The 19,119-nt window shown below is 39.3% G+C and overlaps 1 protein-coding gene across 6 annotated transcripts; it reads left to right on the plus strand.

The window, feature by feature from the left end:
* Positions 1 to 6,443: 6,443 nt before the first annotated feature.
* borcs6 (BLOC-1 related complex subunit 6) lies at positions 6,444 to 15,746 on the plus strand. 6 transcript variants are annotated; one of them, XM_026154374.1, is made up of 7 exons: positions 6,444 to 6,522; positions 8,402 to 9,024; positions 9,395 to 9,581; positions 9,786 to 9,968; positions 12,596 to 12,759; positions 13,325 to 13,408; positions 13,797 to 15,746. In XM_026154374.1, the coding sequence occupies exons 2-7, from the start codon at positions 8,413 to 8,415 to the stop codon at positions 13,920 to 13,922; spliced, it is 1,356 nt and encodes a 451-aa protein (XP_026010159.1). In that variant the 5' UTR covers positions 6,444 to 6,522; positions 8,402 to 8,412; the 3' UTR covers positions 13,923 to 15,746. The 6 variants fall into 6 exon arrangements, with proteins under 6 accessions (XP_026010159.1, XP_026010160.1, XP_026010156.1 ...); XM_026154375.1 differs by having other exon boundaries at positions 8,405 to 9,024; XM_026154371.1 differs by lacking the exon at positions 6,444 to 6,522 and adding an exon at positions 6,530 to 6,593.
* The last annotated feature ends 3,373 nt before the right edge of the window (positions 15,747 to 19,119 follow it).

Genomic DNA, 19,119 nt, shown 5'->3' on the forward strand with positions numbered 1-19,119 from the left:
AGCAAAGCTTTCAACTCTATTTTTCTTGCTAATTTCGACTGCTCTTCGGGTTATTTGAATTACTATTCAAGAGATCCAGAAACATTAAAAAGATAAACCTAACTATGCTTGTAATGACCCTGCCTTGTGGATATTGTGTGTATATATATATATGAATGTGTAACGTGTATATTTTATGTCGGATCCCATCTCTGCTGAAAGTTCTCTGCAGAACTCCAACGAGACATTTTTATGGAGGACCATCTTAAACATTTAATGCTTTTCCTGTAAGACGAGGTGCAGAGCTGCTCCTCGTTCATTACAATGGCCTCACTCTGTTATGCTGTATTTACATCTGAGTGCCAACATTCGTCTCTTGTGATTTTCCAGAACGACTTCTCTGCAGACAAAATGAAACTGTCATCACATGATCTCCTCTCATGTGCAGAGACTTTGTTTTTCTTTTTGTAAATATGTATAAAGGTCTGCTTTCAAATGAGCTTGTGTCTTGTGGTTTAGCGTGCCTATACGAAAAATATCCATATTCTGAGCTACACACCGATCCACACATTTTAGTACAGGATGAACAAAATTTACAGCAACACGGGCACCTTTGCACTTTCTTTTTCAGCATTTTTTTTTAGAATGTGTTTTACAGAGTTTACAATATAAAGCTTTTACTTGTAAATTATATAGTTTGCAAGGGTCAATTATAAGTAATGGAAAATCATTTAAACCGTGTCCTAAACCCCAGGGGTTTCAGCCTTCTTAGGACACGTGTCCTTTAGAAGCATATGGGCAGATTTGGACACTGAGCGGTGCATAGTTGTATTACAGGCATTCATTACAGCTATGCTATTTTTCATGCATTCTGTCCATCACCGGTTTCACTCCAAAACAGTAACATACCGTTCAATACCAAATCACCATCTGTCTCTGCCAAAGCGACCACATACACTACTTTCTCATCAAATGATAAACAACTGGTATGCTGAGTAATCTGATTGGCGACAGATGCGTTCCAGTCGTGCTCAACATCCTTGACTTTGCTTGTTTCTGCTGTTTGGAAAACTTCTGATAACAGAGAGGTCAAGAACTCTATCATAGAAATAGAGAACTGTGCATTTATATGAAGTTAGTCTATTGTAATCCTGTGTTTTGTTAAGAAATAAACATTCTCTTTCCAGTGTTTTTACAAACCTCTACTGGATGACAAAGTTGTGATTCCATAATTATATTTCATTTGGTTTCTTATTAGGCTATACATTAAAGGCAAAAGGTATCATCTGGCTCTCATCAGCGATTACAGTCTTTTCGAATACATCGTGTCGATTTACTCACGTCATGTTATAAAACAAAACAAAACAAAAAAAAACCCTATGAAGGACTCTGTGAAGTGGAACTTTTAGAAAACGCTTTTTGTTTTGGCATGCGAGCAGCTGAAACTCACTCTGATGTGACTTCATCTTCTAACAAAACATTTAGACAAAAGTTTTCATGTTCTTGTGTGGCAGAATATCAGTTTGGCTCTCTTTTATGTTTCTGAACAACAAAAACCTTTTTTGCCATTCGTAAGTCAAAATTGTCTCAAGATTTTAACAGCTTAAGGTTGTTGGTTTTTTTCAATTTTGAGTTATTTTTTCAGATGTTTTAGTTAGGAACTTAAAAATTTTAGGATAATAATCCCTCAATTGTTTTGCAGTCTAGTCTTCGGACCTGCTGCAAGGTCTTTGTTGTTTTCCTGGATTACTCCAGCACTTTGATTCAAAGTTTCATACTTTGAGTTCCTTTTATACACGGGGTTCCCAGGAAAATGCTCATAATTTCACAATTTTTAACTTACCCAGTGAAATACGTCAAGATCTAGAAGATAAAGTGTCATTCTTTTTGTTAAAGACAGAGGATGACCCATAATGACCTCTGATGTTTCTTTGTCATGGCAAAATTAGTCCTTTGTATACCACTTAAAAATGTAAACGTTCAGTGACAGCTGGCTGAAAAGGTTAGCATGCTTATGCACAAACATAAGTTGCTGATGATGGAAAACACTGATCAATAACTGTCAGCATGTCTTATCAATGTGAGCATATCAGCATGCCGTCAGTAGAATTTAGCTCAGAGTGCCATATTAGAGTTTCACATGGCTGATAAGGAATTTGTGACGCTTTACTAAACAAATGCAGAGTGTGCACAGTGCACCACAGTGAACAACCAGCAGAGGAAATGCATGATTCTCATGTACAGTTAATATAGAATCGCCAATTAGCCCAACTGTGGGAGGATCTCTTGCAGATGTGCAAACGACATCTAGAAAGACCCCAGACTGGATTTGAATGGGGGGCTTTCTTGCTGTGAGGCGACAGTGCTAACCACCACACGCAAATTAGACTCCCCGTGTGACCGATATGGTGACAAGACATGAGACATGTGGTGACATAAATGGCTTTGCGTTTATTGGTATTTGCTGTTTCCTTCAAGGGCTCAATAAAAACAGCATGCTTGGGAAATGTACCAAAAACTAGTGCATGCTTTAAAAAAAAATTCTCAGAAGGGGAAACTTTAGAATTTGCCACACAGAATGACTCATCTACTCGTCTGGCTTTCCCATTGGTTGGTGACCAGAAAGACGTCTTTTCACCATTTCGCTCATAAAAGAGTCTTTTTAGGTGTAATAAGGGGGTTGTGCACTTCACCACAGTATCCCATTCAGTGAAGTTCTCATGCTGAATAAAATTGTCTGCTCAGGCTTCAGATTAAATTTTCCAGCTAACTGCCACTGATGGTTTTCTGGAGTGACTCCACTGGAGCTCTAAGGACTCCACGGTTGTTGGAAACGCCGGCATTATCACAGATGCCTCTGTTTGATTATGTCTTCTACTTTGTCTTGCACTTACCCGATCTGCCAGACTTTCCAAAATGCTCTGAAGCTGCCTCGCCAAAAACACAATATCTCTCCTATGTAACAGCTGTACCTAAATATGTCCATGTTTGTGATGGGTTTCTAAGCACCCTTATAGGATCCCTGGCCTTTAGTGCCTCACTAAAAGCTAGTCATATTTTAATTCAGTTCTCATTTTGTCCTAAACCTGACCGGCTTTGACTAGTTTGTTGGCATCTCGATAGACAGCAAGTCGAAGGTAAATTGAACAACAAGGGAAAATGTAACTAACCTGTGGAAGAAACTAAACACAAAACAGGGTCTCTGTGTTCACAGTTTAGTGATAAATGCCAGCCACATCTCACCTGTGTGCTTCACAATGAGTGTTATAACCTTATACTCACCTGCGACTTCGTTAGCAACATCTTGCCAGTACTGGGTTGAACCTCCTTTTGTCTTCAGAGCTTTATAATTTTTTTAATGGCTCAGATCCAACACAGTGCACAACACAGCTCTGTTGGATAGAAATCTGGTTACTGTGGAGGGTGTTTGAATGCAGAGAATTTATTGTTATCGTCACTGACTGTGGTCATAAAAGGATGAACATGGTCAGCAACAGTAGTCAGACAGGCTGTGCCATTTAAACTCTGCTCAGGTAACTAAGAAACTATCCCCCACACACCTCTAAACTACATGTACATCACTGATACAAGGTAGGACTGATTAAAGCTTTCATGCTGTTTCTGAAATTAAGACTCATACGTTTTCAGTCTCATATTGCCCAAGTTTTGTAAGCAAGTGCAAACTGTAGCCCCAGTTTCCTGTTCTTAGTTGACAGAGTGGCACCCACTGTGGTCTTCTGCTGAAGTAGCCCAACTTTTTGAAGGTTTGATGTGTTGTGCATTCAGAGATGTTCTTCTGCATTCCTTGGTCATAATGTGTGAGCTTTGTGCCTTCCTATCAGCTCAAAGCAGTCTGGACATTCTCTTCTGACCCCTGTTATCAACAAGGCATTTTCAGCCAGAGAACAGATATTCTCCGTTCTCTGGAAACCCTCAAGATGGTCACTTGAGAAAGTCTCTACATCTCTACAAGTTGCAGCAATATGACTGGCTGATTAGACATTAAAACGCAGTTTAACAGGTGTACCTAATGAAGTGTCCATGGCAAGTGTATTAACCATCCAGCCATGTTTATTGTTAACAGTTTACCAAGTTTTATAAGCACCATTTGCTTCTTGATAACCAGATGTTTGCATTGGTTTGCAAATTAATTATTAAACTGCTAACCCATTTACCGTTGTAAACTGTGAAAAAGTTTAATTAACTATGAATTCATGAATTTAATTATTTGCATAGAGTCAAATCACAAAAACAGTCACTTCAAGGCACTTTATATTATGAGGTAAAGACCCTACAATAATACAGAGAAAATGCCAACAATCAGATGAACTCCTAGGGGCAAACACTTGGCAACAGTTAGTAGGAAAAAACAGTTGGGGGCGATGGGAGGATTTATAATTTTCATCTACAGTTTTAAAGTGTTACCCTGTTAAAGTTTATGTCTAAACTGAACAAAACTGAATAAATTCAGCTGCAGTTTTGGTTGCCGTGAGCAAAAATTGCCTCACATGAAGAAGAGCAGATTTAATTCAAGTCATCTGAAGAGCACAGTTGTCTTGCCCCTTGAGTATGGGTGTAATTAATATCTGTGACTTGTGGGATAATGATTTACAGGCTTTTACTTTCATTTGTGCAACATGCAGTCTCCAGCTTTCATTATGCAAAAACCACATGTGTGTGGAGCCATGTGCCTTCAATTTGCTTTTTTTTATTCCTCGTTTTCCTAAACGGTGCCTTTCTTGTGGCAGTTCCTAATACCGGTATGCTAAAATAGCTTCTTTGGCATTAATAGCCTTAAAAAAAAAAAAGAAACACAAAACCTGGAAACAGTCAAAGTGACTACTAAGTGCTCTACTGGGAAATCCTTGAATATTGGCTTATTTCTAAAGTCTTTTAGTCTTTAGGTAAATTTCACAGGCTTTGATGTTTGTCACATCAGGAGAAGAACAAAATTGGATAAAACAGCTGAATCTTCACCAAGAGACAGGACACAGCTGGCCTGAATGGATGGCTTAGATTAGAAATTATACGAGATCCTCAGATGTGGTGATTGTGTGGTTTTGACTCCTCTCTCCTCCTCTACAGCAGTGTTTGTCATTTCTGACCACATTTAAAGATTTAAGAAGCCACAGACACTGTCCTGACTTCCAGTGTGCAACCAGGCAAAACTGGGGGCCCTTTGGCTTTGTACTTATACTCAGTTACTAATTTTATTTCACCATCTGCTAAAATTATGTCCAATATTCCTAAAAAAAAACCAAAACCCAAAACAAACCGATGTTGTTGTTTTTTAAATGAGGCTTTAGTGAAATAGTGTTTCTGAAACAAATGAGAGCAAACGCAGTGGTGCACATTTTTCTATGATTGCTTATTTACACTAGATTTGGAGATATGTAACTGAAGAGAAGTACAAAGCCAAACCAGTATATGCTGACGCTTGGCCCATGTGGCATGAACATTACAACACATATTGCACCTTCAAGGTAACCAACATTTCAGTTTTTGTTGCTATTGTTCAGTTTATTTTAGTGGACTTGCTTCTTGCTTAGTTGCTAAAGCTCCACAACACTGGGGTGGTTTGGTCATAGGCTATAACTACAGGTAAAGGAGGGTCCACCTCAATCTGTATTTGGCAGAAGAAAATCACCAACAGGTAGCTTGTAGTCGAGGAAGTTTCTTTGCAGACTGGAGACCTGCGGTGTTTGTCTCCATCTGTTGGGGTAAATAGAGAAATGCAGGATTATCATGTGGATAAACGGTTTACTGAGTTTCAGCACATATAGGAACGAAAGGATGCTGATAAACTGAAAACATAAGTACACTCAGAACACAACCGGTTTTCTTTAAAGCAAGGGTGCCAGAATCTGCCTGACAAAGACATTTGTGGTCCATTTGTACATCTGTGGAAAATGTGTTGCTGTATTTTGATACATTTTACAGCTTATTCTGCTGATAAAGACATCTCTCACTGCCATTCATACTAAACCAAAGTAACTAAGTAACAGATTAAATAGAAACAAAGTACAAAGAAGTAACAGAACCTTTATGTTTTATAACAGGATAATCTGAGACATTTTTAAATGAAATTTTACAAATTATTTTTCACATTTAAACCCAAAGAGTCGTGCTGACAGAACTTTTTTTCTTTCGTATAACATATCTATCTATCTATCTATCTATCTATCTATCTATCTATCTATCTATCTATCTATCTATCTATCTATCTATCTATCTATACATCTATCTATCTATCTATCTATACATCTATCTATCTATCTATCTATACATCTATCTATCTATACATCTATCTATCTATACATCTATCTATCTATCTATACATCTATCTATCTATCTATACATCTATCTATCTATCTATACATCTATCTATCTATACATCTATCTATCTATACATCTATCTATCTATACATATATGTTTAATGATGGCTTTTGCAGGCCGGAACATTTCTTTCGGAACTTGACGCGGAAGGATATTTTCATCGGACTTGGTTGTTGCTTACATCTATCAGGATAGAAACTCCTCAGGTGAGTGTTTTTATCGCCTAACGGAGCTCTGTAGCGCTGCTGTATGAGCCTGTTTGTGGGTAACTGCGAAGGTTAGCACTAAATGTACGTTTTGATGTAGCCGTGTCAAACAATAAAAGCCAGCTGTGAGTGTTCTGGGAGTTGGAGGCCTGGACTGCTAATGTTAGCCGCGCTGCGCTAACGTCATTTAACTGCACTGGCAGCTGAAAGGGAGCTAGCAAGGCGACTCTGACAGCACTACGACAACTTCCTCAGCGTTGGCAGACACTTATGCTTGTCAGGGTTTTTTTTCTTAGTTCCTCTTTGTTTGTCACACAGTAATTTTCGGGCGTTGCTGTCTTAAAATTTGGAAATATAAGCTAATATTAACACTAAGGTAGCTTAGTATTGAGCTAAACCATTTAGTACGACGCCATTTCAGTCTTTATGAAAAATTGTTATGATCCATAAGTGTGTCAGCTAACACCGACGTGTTTAAATCTCTCGAAAATTCTCACAGCAGCCCCCTTCTTCTCACAGTCTAATTGTTTCCATTGTCTTGTACGTCATATGAGAGGTCAGGAGACCAAGCACATTATTCACTTATTCTACTTTTGAAGAGGAGTCAGTGAATTCAGTGGATGTACTCCTCTCCTTTTGTCTGTGGTTGTGCCTTTAGAGTTGTCTCTTTACAGCAGTAACGTAAGTCTCCTTACTCACATTAAGCATTTCTCATTGTGTTTATACGCACTGCTGTTGTTTCTACACATACTTCACTTTCTCATTGTGTTGATGCATTTTTCATTTGACTCTGATTCATGAAAACCAGTTTTTAACACTTTTGGCAGTCAGATTTTCAGATATCACTTACCTTAATGCTGTCTGGTATTGATTTAGTATTTTAAATTATATCAGTTTTAAAGCTTTTTCAACTATAAAGGGAAGAGCAAGGCCAGTTACACACACAGTAATAGCTGCCCTACAATATTCATTGGTGACAGATTGGACGTTGTCGACTGACTTTGCTTGGTTTGGCGTGAAAAACTTTTGTTTTAGTCTTTTGCACAGTTCAGTGTTATGAGAAATGGCTTAACTGTTTTGAGAACTGCTTTAGGAGTGGTGAGAACGATGTTCCTGATGCATCGAAGTGATCAAGACAAACCATAAACAGCTGCCATTGTTCAGCTACATGGCAAAATGTAGTTAACCTATTCTTACTTACATTTGATAATGTCCAGTTGTGGTCAGAAATCACAAAGAGATTAACATTTTACACCCAATTCTTGATTTTTCTTTTTTGAAGTTATTAAAGATGTTTGTTGTGTAATCATTCCACTCAGGTAAAAGACCAGTTCAAGGAGATCATTAAAAGCCCAAAATTAAAGTGACATTCATGTCCATTATGATTGTATGCAAACTTTTGTTTGCTTTGCCTTTCTGTTGCATCCCATGTACTCAAAAATCTAGAAAATTCTCTTTACTGCTGTATATGTAAATAATCCATTGGATAAAATTCATAGGTTCTACCCACATCATCAGGCCCTAATGATGGATATTTGACCCCCTGACTCGTGTTTCTCAAGTACGATCTGGCCAAACCATTGAATACTCAATACTGTAGCAAAAAATGGCATTGAATGCTTGGTCAGACTCTTGACTTTGTTTACGACTTTTTTGATCAAACATTTTCTAATGTACTTTAGTGTTTAGCGCTGATGATTAAGGAAGGATAAGGGGATGAGATGGGTTCATGTTTTTAAAAAAATGGTTTGTATGAAAAATGTTATTTTGGTATGTGGGAAAACCCTTTTAGCTCATGGTAAAACCAGTTAATTTAATTATAGATTTAAAAGGCAGAGTCACTTCCAGGTTTCCAGTAATGTTCTTTCTTTGTAATCAGCAGGCGGAGGGATGAGTCTCTCCCCTGTGATTGGCACAGAAGTGCCAGAAACGGCAAACGGGGTAGCGACACCTGTTGCACTGGAGAATGGCCCTCAAGCTCCGGTCTCAGTGAAATGTTCAAGTAGAGTACCAGGTACCGGGGAGGCATCTGTGGATGAGTCCCACATGCACACAGAGAACCATGCTGATGCTAATATGGAAAACCTAGTTCACCATGGGAAAGGCCACTTGGACACAGAGATGGACATGAATGAGAGAACCTCTAGCTTATCATTACAAAGCCCTGAGGAGGCAAACCCCTCCCTCCCCACGGTGACAGGCACAGGAGAAACAGATCTAGGATCCAAAGACATTCCTGATGAAGCCTCTAAGACTGTGGACCCTGCTGATGCAGTTCTTCTGTGGGACTCAGCATTGCACAGGCAGTCCAAAGACTCGTATCAGCAAGGACACCCAGTCACCACAGAAAGGCAGCAGACAGAAGCAGAGACTGCGGATGGAGGCTCCAACAGCCAAGAGGAGGATGTAGATGGAGAGACAGAGAAACAGGATGTGGAGGAGGATGAGAAGAATGAAAACAAGTTGGAGAATCAGCGCGCCGGAAGGAGAACAAAGGTGGAAGTGAGTGGAGTGCCGGATTATTGTTCTGACATTTCAGGTTTATTAGATTGTGTGTACCGAAGAGAGAATGATGTCAGCAGATGTAATGAGAACTAAAGCCAGCGCAAATAAATGTAGCTGAGTCATCAGAACATGACCTCTTTCAGACAAATTTCAGTAGGATTAAAATAAAGTGCAGCGTGCTGACTATCAATGATTGACAAGATGATTGTCGTTATTTTAGAGTGAATAAACCTAAGAGTGAGAAAAGAAGCCGTCTATCAAAGAAAAGCGTGGCCACTGTAAACGACAGGAGATATGTGTAGCTCCACATGGTTCAGTAAATTTTCTCTACTTTTTTTATTTTTTATTTGTTCTCCAAAATTTCCAGTCTTCACAACGCTACTCATCTTCAGCCCCTGGTCCGAGTACCTCCACCTCTTCTTCTCCTCCACCTCCTCTTCTTTCTTCAGATGATACCCCTTGCCCTCCTCACATCATGGCCCAGGTCTGGGTTCGCAATGTGCGGGGAATGCAGGACAGCAAGAGCCTGGATGAAATTAGTCAAGCGTGTGGAGGTAGATGTGCATCTTCCCGTGGTCTGGCTTTTTCTTCGTGTCTTTTCTAAACTGAGAAATGTAGAAAATCTTTTTCTGTAAAGCACCAGAGTGAAGTAAAAAGAAGTGGAATTTGTGACATTGTTTAACTTTTCTTCCACGTTGAACTGTGTTATTGACTATCGACAGTGTTTTGTAACCACAAGTTGTTGATATTGGTTGCAGGTGGTTCAGGGGCTCGAGGAGGGGGCAGAAGTGGCCAGTCAGAGGGCCGAAGGGCCACCATCTCCTCGGCTTTGGAACTAGAGGGTACAGTCAGTCATGATGGAGACCTGACTAACTTCATCACAAAAAACCTCGAGCAGAAGATCAAAATGAGCTCCAAGCCTAGTCTGGACTGCAGTGACTGTGAGTAAAGAGTCAGAGGAATAATTGACATTATTCAAACACAGTTTTTCTCCCTTTTTTTTTGTAAATTATGAAAACATTTTGTATTTCTTTATTAGTTTTTTATTCTAAGTGCAAACAGAAGAAACATGCATACTGTATGTGTGGACTGTATACAGTTTGTGCTGGTGTAGAGGACATGTAGATAGAGCTCTTTCATGACTGCTTGTACTCCTGCTGTAGAATATGGCATTTCAACAGGTTATTGGTATTTGTATAGCTGGTGGGACTGAACTGCAGTGACAGTTGTCTTCTTTAAGATTCACAGCCTGCTCCTCCTTGCAGAGGCAAACACACCCAGTCAGTGACTAGTCATCATTAATGCATTGCTTAGACCATAATAAGTAAATTGGAATTGAGGTACTAATTTAAGCAAATTAATTGCCATGGTTGGTTATCCTATTATGAACTGGCTTACTTGAATCCCTTAATGGCCTGTGGGGTCATTCAGTGACAGTTGATCAAGTGCATACAATCTGATCGGTGCAACTCAGATTTGCTTGAGAAAAGAATTCCACGGTAAAGACAGATGTGGTGATATATGTGTGAGTGTGGACTCTAAGCTGTATGGTTTACAGCTCTGTGTGGGCAACATTCAGACCTAAAGAGACAAGTTTACTTATAATGATGATTGCTTGATTTCACTAAAATATTTAGCTGTTAGATCTCTGATTGTAGATTTTACCTCAGGCAAACAAAGGCAGGTGCAACAGATTTATGTAACAAGAATAACTGTCAGACAAATTCCATTTGATCTTTTTTACAGGTTTTACTGGTTTGAGCCGTTGCTCATGTCGAGGTTGCTGGGTCAGAGCTCTGAATAGTTTTAGCTTTGGTGTCTTTTCCTTTCTTAGCTACTTTATAATGCCCATGTTCAGCTGGGTGTGGTTGATATAAGTGTCTGGTTAGGTTTGATCCCCACCCCCCCTTTACAGTTTACTTTAGCAAACTTTGTGTCTTCACTCACAGTGAAAAGCTTCCACGCTTCACAACATGGTAGCATATGGCTGTCAGTGTGCGCATGACTGTTCGTGTGCATCGCTGTGCATGTGTTGCCCATGCATAAACCAGACCGGTTCATGCATGGGACATTCCCGAGTCTCACCAACTGGAACTCGTCAGAGCAGAGAAGACTAAAAAAAATCATCCTTTTCTGGTCCCTGGCCTATCGATCGATGCATCTCTAGTAAATGTATAATTTTTCCTCCGAGCACGCAATAGCTGCAGTTGACTGGTTTGTCGTTATCACACAATGTTAATGCGGTACAAGCTAAGCAATTCATGCAGTCGCTATTTTTTTTAAGTTATTTATTTTACTTTCTGTCTCAATAGATTGAGTGAAAAATCATGTGACTGACTCAAGGAAAGATGTGTTTATTCAGTTAGGAAGTGCACCATATATACAGATCGTTACAGTTGAAGAGTAGTTAAGTGTTGAAACATCACTTGCTGCAGCAAATAATGAAATAAAGCAAAGCTAAAAACGTGACTAATGTCAGTGATGGTGCCAACATGAAGCAACAAGCCATTCTAACAGGTAGATACTCTACACTGTGTATGAATCAGGTTTATCCTGTCTTAGTGATTCTTACGTACTCAGGAAATGTTTCTGCATTAAGCTTTATGCTCATATCATTGAGAACAGTGTGGGAAATCTCTAAAAGTTACACTTTTGGTTAGTGAAACCCTCCACCAGTGCTTGTTTCCCTTCAGAGTCCTCTCTGCATAAGATTTTATAAGCGTAATAATTAAAAGGTGATTTTGTTCTTCCCCTCTCCTCATCTTCCCATTTTCCTGTGTGATTAAATTAGCCTAAGTCTGAGCTGTGGGGAGATGATGGAGACCCAACCCCAGGATTTTCCTCAAAATCCCACACGTGTGCCGCTGTCTCAGAAATTAAATCATCTATGTAGGTTCAGCAGGTCGACCTGGCAGAGCTTGTGCATTAGCAGCCATCCGTCTTGTCAGATTTTGCTGGAGTAAGACACAGAGCCCCTGCCCTTCACTCAGAAACCCCCCTGGATGAGAGTGTCAGCTAAACTGGCCTCTCAATTTAAACACAGGGCCACAGTCAATATGTCCTCTGTGGCAGCTCATTCTCTCTACCTGCTGATTCAATTAAGATTGATGACGCACAGACCTTGTTTAGACTGAAGGGATTTCTTAAAGGTCCTGCCACAGCCCGACAGAAACTTTTCAGAGGTTGAAACTGTTTTTGTTTTTAAATTCCAATTTATTGACTGGGGTTTGTTTAATCCAAGGTTTAATTACTCATGGCACTCTTGGCTAAGTGTGTAATTTGTTTCAATTTCTGAGAAACAGTCAAATAAAAATGTTTCATTTTATTCAGTGTTTCTTTTTTTTTTTTTTTTTCCTTCCTCACTGTAGTTATAGTTTAATTTTGCACCCCACAGGTCCGACTAGAATTTGGTTCACTGCATTTCACTCAGAAGGCATATGCTTATCTCCTCCTCCAGTGTCCATAATTTTGCACTTTATAGATAATTCTGCTAATGGCTTATATAAAAAAGTATATTCTATATTAGCTATTCTATATTGTATATCTAATTTATGATGACTCTCACTAGCGGACTGTTCGGGTCCTATTTACCGAAGTCGAGGGTTGACACGGCGACCAGCGGATATACCACCCATTGATCCCACCGTCCTTTTGGACCTTCAGAGACACACCCAGGAAGTGGCACACAGTGTGGAGGTGATGATGCGGAGCCTCAATGGAACCATCCAAAATGTGAGTCTTAGTAGTTCTTTCTTCAAATCACCCTGTTTATGCTGTCGTCTGAGTCAGAAGTGTAACACGTACACGTCATTGAAGTCTGTGTATTACGTAGTAGTTTAAGGTGAGGATGGGTGTCACAGATGTCAGCTGAGAACAGCATTGCCTGGTGATGAGTCTCGATTTCTGCTTTGGATTCAGACGGTAGGGTCAGAATTTGGCATAAACAACATAAAAGCTTCCTGCCTTCCATCAACACCTCATATCACAAGTTCACTGTTGTCACCAGATATCAATCCAAAGAGCATCTTTCACATCATGGATGTGCAACCAACAAATCTGCAGCTGACTTTGTGATGCTTTCATGTTGACATCAATGTTCCCAGCACCTTGTTGAATCTATGCCATTAAGAGTTAATGCAGCTCTTAAGGCAAAAAGGGGTCTAACCCTGTAATAGCACTGCTGAGGGTGTATGTAGATATATTGCAGGGTCTTCATGTTTTATGTTACTATTTTATTTCTCCCCTTTTGTTTTTGTGCTATTCTTTAATCTCTCTCTTAACCATCTCTTTTATGCAGATGACAGCTCTGAGTGTGGGGTATATCCAGACCTACAGAGACTCAGTGGACAGCCTGGGAGAGTCTGTAGATATGAGTATAAAGGTGACATGTAATTTCTGTTCCTTTCACATAATGTGACAAGTAAAGATTGCTGTTTGCTGGGTCCACCAGAGCATGCATTATGAACCTTTACTACCTAATTAGCTAAATAATAGTGATAGCCCAGCTTATGTCATTTTGCAGGATTTTCCTTGGACACGAGTTTTGTTTATGGGTTTGGATTTTGGATTGTAGTCGCTACATGATAGGTCACTTTACAGAAATATGATTTAACATAAGGCATTCCTAACTTGTGAACCTGAAAAGAAACTGTTAATGAGGAAAAACCTTAAATTAGGACCACAGTGGGAAACCCCCTCACATTATTTTTTTAAAGTACAAATTATTCCTTTTCTGATAAATTCTGTCGTCCATGTTTTTGCCTCCACAGGGCATGTATACACTAATGGCTCGCTGCGAGGAGTTGGATCGTTCCATGCAGCCCATACACAACCTGGCTACGCAGATACGCGATATCAAACGCACCCTTGACACTCTGGAGGCAATTTGCAAGTAACACCATAAACAAACACCCCAGATGCAAAGGTCTAGCATCAGGCGCATGTGTGCAACCCACCCACCCATGTGCAGGTAGCACACACACACATACTGCAGCGAAGACACCCGTGGAGTCCGGGAACTGTTGCTGCTCGGCATGTTGGATTATTGGCACTCCTAGTTCCTCTGGACTGGCTTAGACGTTCCTCATGTTTGTGTTGTGAGATCTCAGATGAACTGTGCTTATTTCGCTCTTCAGGCTGAGCTTTTTCCTTTTCACAACATTTACGCTATCCAAGTTGTCATGAAACAAAATCTCACAAATTAACCAATTTTAGAGACACTTGTACCGTGGACACATGCACATGGACAGATCTTTAAAGAAGGTGGGATAATGGGCTCTTTTTTTGTGTTTTGTTTTTTCACTTCACTGTCTAAAAGGAGTGAGTTGGTCTCCGTCCAGCCTGCTTGGTTCAGATTGCACTAACCTCTGTTCCCCACATGGAGGTGATGTTTCGTTCTCCGTCTCTCTGCCACTGGAGAGGCAATAATAAACTGCTCAGAAGGCGGTGACTTTTGCACAGGAACAGAAAGTCTATTTTTTAATCTTATGCAACAAGGGTCAGATTCTTTCACTGCAAGAGAAATTACAGTTGTGTCATGTCTGTTTGTCCTTACGTGTTTTGTGTGTTTTCAGTTTCCTCAGCATGCGTGCTTGTTCAAAAACACTGAAACTTTGTGCCACTGGGAACCAGTACAGTCCGTACTCTGTCAGTGCAGTCCAAGATGATGTTGAGTACATAACTGGAAAAATATGTTGTGCAGCCTTCGCAGTGGCTTTAAATATTACGTGTAAGATTAACAGCTTCAGGTATTTAATTTCCTTTGACTTTTAGATGCCATTTATAAGGCTGGATACTGACGTTGATCTCCTGATTTTAATTCTTCATTATTCAGCTGCATCACATCTTGAGAACCTAAATTCTTACATCCTATAAAACTGTAAAACTAAGTAAAGTGCATCTGATGGGCTAAATTGTAAAACACAATCAAGGGGCAGCATAATTGTGCGTAACTTAAAAATAAAAGCATTGTAACTTTGAGCACACGCAGGACTGAATGTCTCATCTCATTCTCGTTAGCACTGTTTGTGCTGAGATGGCTAGCTTACATTAGCAACCCAAGAGACTGACTGGATTAAGTAAATTCATGACTTGCGTGCCTCCATAACTTGTAGCCAGAGATAACATCTCATCTTGTCATCAAACACAAACCAAGGGCTCAGATCAGTGTGCAGTCTTCTTTTTTTCAGTCTGTCCCCCTCGTGATTATAGTCGTGACTCAATGTGGCTTTATAAAACAAGATTCATGTGCACATTGTGACAACTCTATTTCCAAGGTTTAAACACTTTACACTCTATGCAGCTCTGACTGAAACCACTTAGAAAAATTAACCACTGCAGCCACACAAAACTGAGAATAACGAGAAAAAAAAAAAGCGAAGATTGATTTCCAGTGAAATCTAAAGCTGTTGAAAGTCTTTTTATTTCCAGGCGAGTAACTACAAAAACACTGCTCAGTGTCATTAATTGTATCGTGTTTGGTTAGGTTCCTGTTCACCCAATTTAAAGAAATGATTTATGCATTAGAATTTGCTCCATTCAAAAACACATTTTAAATCCATTAAACTGCTCTTGAATGATTGTGAGGGCTTTGCCAGCTTTGGACTTAAATCAGCTGCTAAACGTGGTGAATGACTCAAGTTGGAGGTTTTGTAGCTTTGTTTTACTTTGGTGAAGATGGGTACTTTTGCATTTAATAAATGTGTTTGAAACATGGAAAATCAAATGCTAAAAATTAATTTTGATTCACAGTTCTGACTTTTGATTGCACCGAAGGGTTGGAGAGAAATTACTCAGACAGCAGATAAACTGTTGTGCAACTTTTTATAATGTCAGCACAGTGGACACAGTGTTACAACAAAAAAGAGCTACGGCCTGTGGATGTGAGCTAAGGTGGTTTACTTAAGCATTTATTAATTTACCCAATGATAAAGCCAGTGAGTGCAGCGTCGCCCTGCTGTTGTTCCCAGCCTTTCTTAATTTAATGAAATGTCTGCTGTAATTGCACTTGTAGGATTAATCTAGATCAGAGTATGTGTTGAAGATCTTCATTCTAAGAGCGAACCTTATTATAGATGTCATTTGGAATGAGGAGTCTTGTTTTGGTTGTCTTACACTGGACTCTGCATACATTTCTGTCAGTAGCGTTTCAAGATTGATCCAAACCAAATACTGAAGTCATTTTTAATCTAAAATGTTGTCTGAGCAATACTGTAAGCAAGGTAAGTATACATTTTAATCTTGAACATAATATTGAAGCTTAATTCAGCCATTAAATCACTTTCAAACATCTTTACGAAGTGTCATATGTGGATGTGGAGCTCAGAGCAGCGCATTAACTCTGCAAAACGTGCCCCTCTATGTCGCTCTGCACTTGTTATCATCAGTGCGGTAAAGATCAAACCAAAAAATACATTCAATTGGTTATGATGGCTGTTTGTGTAAAACTGCTCTTTGGTTTCTTAATTACGTCCCTTGAACCTCGTTGGAAAGGGTTTTAGCCAGGAAATTTTATTAAAATTTCAAGGTATATAGTAAAGTTAATATTCATCCAGGTTCCCTCAGTTATACTGACGTATACCAGTACATGTGTGTAAAGATGTAAATGCTGTTTTGTAGGAGAGTGTAAAGTAAAAAAAAATGTTACTGGAAGACTTGATAGATATTTGAGGCAAGAGAAACATCATAGAGCTGTGATGTAAGAGAGGAAATGTCATTTTCTTGTTTTGTTTTTTTAAATTCTGTTTTACAATCAGAGGCACCTGTGTACATATGATCTCTTTCTGTAACTAAAATGATTTAGATACCTTTGTCTTGACTGTATATTTTATTGAAAAATAAATTTACAGAAGCTGCAAAAAACCCAAACATTTGGAGCTTTTTTTTAACAGAATACCACCTCCAGTATTCTGTTACAGTCCTGTGATTAAAAATGAATCTTTACTGCTGCCAGAGGAGTGTAAGTAGCAGTCAGGAGGAAAGACATCAGCAGTGAAGTAAAGTAAAGAAGCAATTGTTGCTGCCCATCAGTCTGCAAAGGGTTAAAAAGTAGGGCTGAACGATTATGGAAAATAATCTAATTGCGATTTTTTTTGCCCCAATATTGCGATTGCGATGCGATATGCGATTATTTTTTTAAGGTATTTGTCTTCTGTATTATTAAACAAAGACAAGCAATACATCATATAGTATGGCCAATACTATATTACATTAATTTTAAACTGTTCTTTCCTGGAAGACAGACCTCTGTTATGATGACATGAGGTGATGCATGAATTGATGACTGACATTTTTATTTAACTTCTTCAATCACAACAGTATATTTGAACATACACAATAGTTTATTTTTAGCTTACAAACATCTGAGCATAAAGTGCTGACAAGGAACCCTGGTGTAAACATTAAAATGAAAGTCAGTACAATGTGCAGATTGCAGAAATATACATAAAAAAAATCAGTGGCTTTACCACACTCAGTTTTTCGACATCTGTGAACTACTAGACAGTCATTCAATTAAAAAATAATATTAAATAAATAAAACTAATAAATAAAAAATACACACATCTTACTGATCTCTGCAGTCAGTAACATTACACATAAAGTGCAAACATAATAGCAATTGTATAAACACACACACAAACACGCCTTTAAACTTTAAAGGCGTGAAATTGGACGGTCTAGCCTTCTGATTAGCGTCACCGCTGTCTCGGTGGAGTTTAATAAACTCTGCCGTCTGCTTCTTGCTATCTAAAATATAACCAGACACTGGCGTAAATTCTCGACTGTCTCATACTTCTGTTTAATAAGTTTTCTGTTTGACATTTAGTCAGCTGTGTGAAAACCAAGGAGGAACCCACCCGGGGGATTAATAAAGTTTTATTTTATCTAATCTAATAACTTTAATCTCAGCCAAACCGATTTACTCACGAACAAACAAAACACTGAAAAAAGCCCAACAATAACATTTTTAGGTTGTCTAAGTGACTTATATATTACGTTTAACCCGAGCAGCGAAACTCCGCGGTGATCTGAAAATGATGTGCCGGGACTTGTGCCGTTCTCGGCCGCATCAGTAACCCTCGAGCTCCCGGCTAGCTGTCGAGCTGGTGGGTAGCAGACGCCTCTGAAAACGTCGAAGCACTTTTGCAAATATGGGATATCTTGATAAACCGAGCAGATATTTGATGTTTACACAGCTACTTTCTCGCCTGAAAATATGTTAAAAGTTTATTTTGTGACCCAGAAAGATTAGTATGAGTAATTTTAAAACTTAGTAACAGCCGCCATTGCTGGAAACTGGAGTTTGGCTGGGCCGCGCTATGAATTCTGGGATATGGTAGTAATTTGGACAGCCTTCGGCGCGTCGCTGTGACGTAATCGGTCTACAAATGCGGCCTCAGGAGGATGCAGCTCATGAATTGTATCATATAATCGCAGTATAATCGCAGCCTTTGCGGTTAGAAAATTGCACTTGATCATGTCGCGATATTATCGCAAATGCGATATATCGTTCAGCCCTATTAAAAAGCTACTTGCGAACAATTTAAAGTCCATCATTCTACAGTGAGAAAGATTATTCACCTTCCCACGAATGGACGTCCCAGCAGATTCAACCAAAGTAACTGTGTGATATGTTCTGACTCAGACTCTACAGGCCTTAGTTAACATCTTAATTTTTCAAGTTCATGACCCCACAGTTAGAAAAAGACTAATCAGACTTCTGGAACAATGTCCTTTGGATAGACCAGATCGAAGTGGAGATGTTTGGCTATAATGCACAGCACCACATTTGGTGAAATCCAACCACAGCATACCCATACCTACTGCCAAGCACGGTGGTGGAGGGATGGTGATTTGGGCTTGTTTTGCAGCCATGGAATCCAAGACCAAAGTATTCTAGAGTCAAATGTCAGAGTTGGGTCGTGCACGGACAATGATGTGAAGCACAGCAACAAACCTGTGAAAGAAATACTGAAAAAAAAGAGAAAAACCCATCCATTGATGAGAGCGTCGCCGATTTTGAAATGCTTTGGCAGGACCTTGAGAGAGCTGTGCATAAAACCAAACAATTGGTGAACTGAAGAGAGGTTGTAT

Source organism: Astatotilapia calliptera, chromosome 20 (genome assembly GCF_900246225.1).
Source record: "Astatotilapia calliptera chromosome 20, fAstCal1.2, whole genome shotgun sequence".
NCBI classification, from domain to species: domain Eukaryota; kingdom Metazoa; phylum Chordata; class Actinopteri; order Cichliformes; family Cichlidae; genus Astatotilapia; species Astatotilapia calliptera.

Bases quoted from the DNA above. Each gene is read 5' to 3' on its own strand.
- borcs6 (XM_026154371.1), top strand. From the start codon at position 6,566: ATGAGCCTGTTTGTGGGTAACTGCGAAG. The intron at 9,025-9,394 runs GTGAGTGGAGTG...CAAAATTTCCAG, and splicing joins GAAGGAGAACAAAGGTGGAA to TCTTCACAACGCTACTCATC. The intron at 13,409-13,796 runs GTGACATGTAAT...TTGCCTCCACAG, and splicing joins CTGTAGATATGAGTATAAAG to GGCATGTATACACTAATGGC.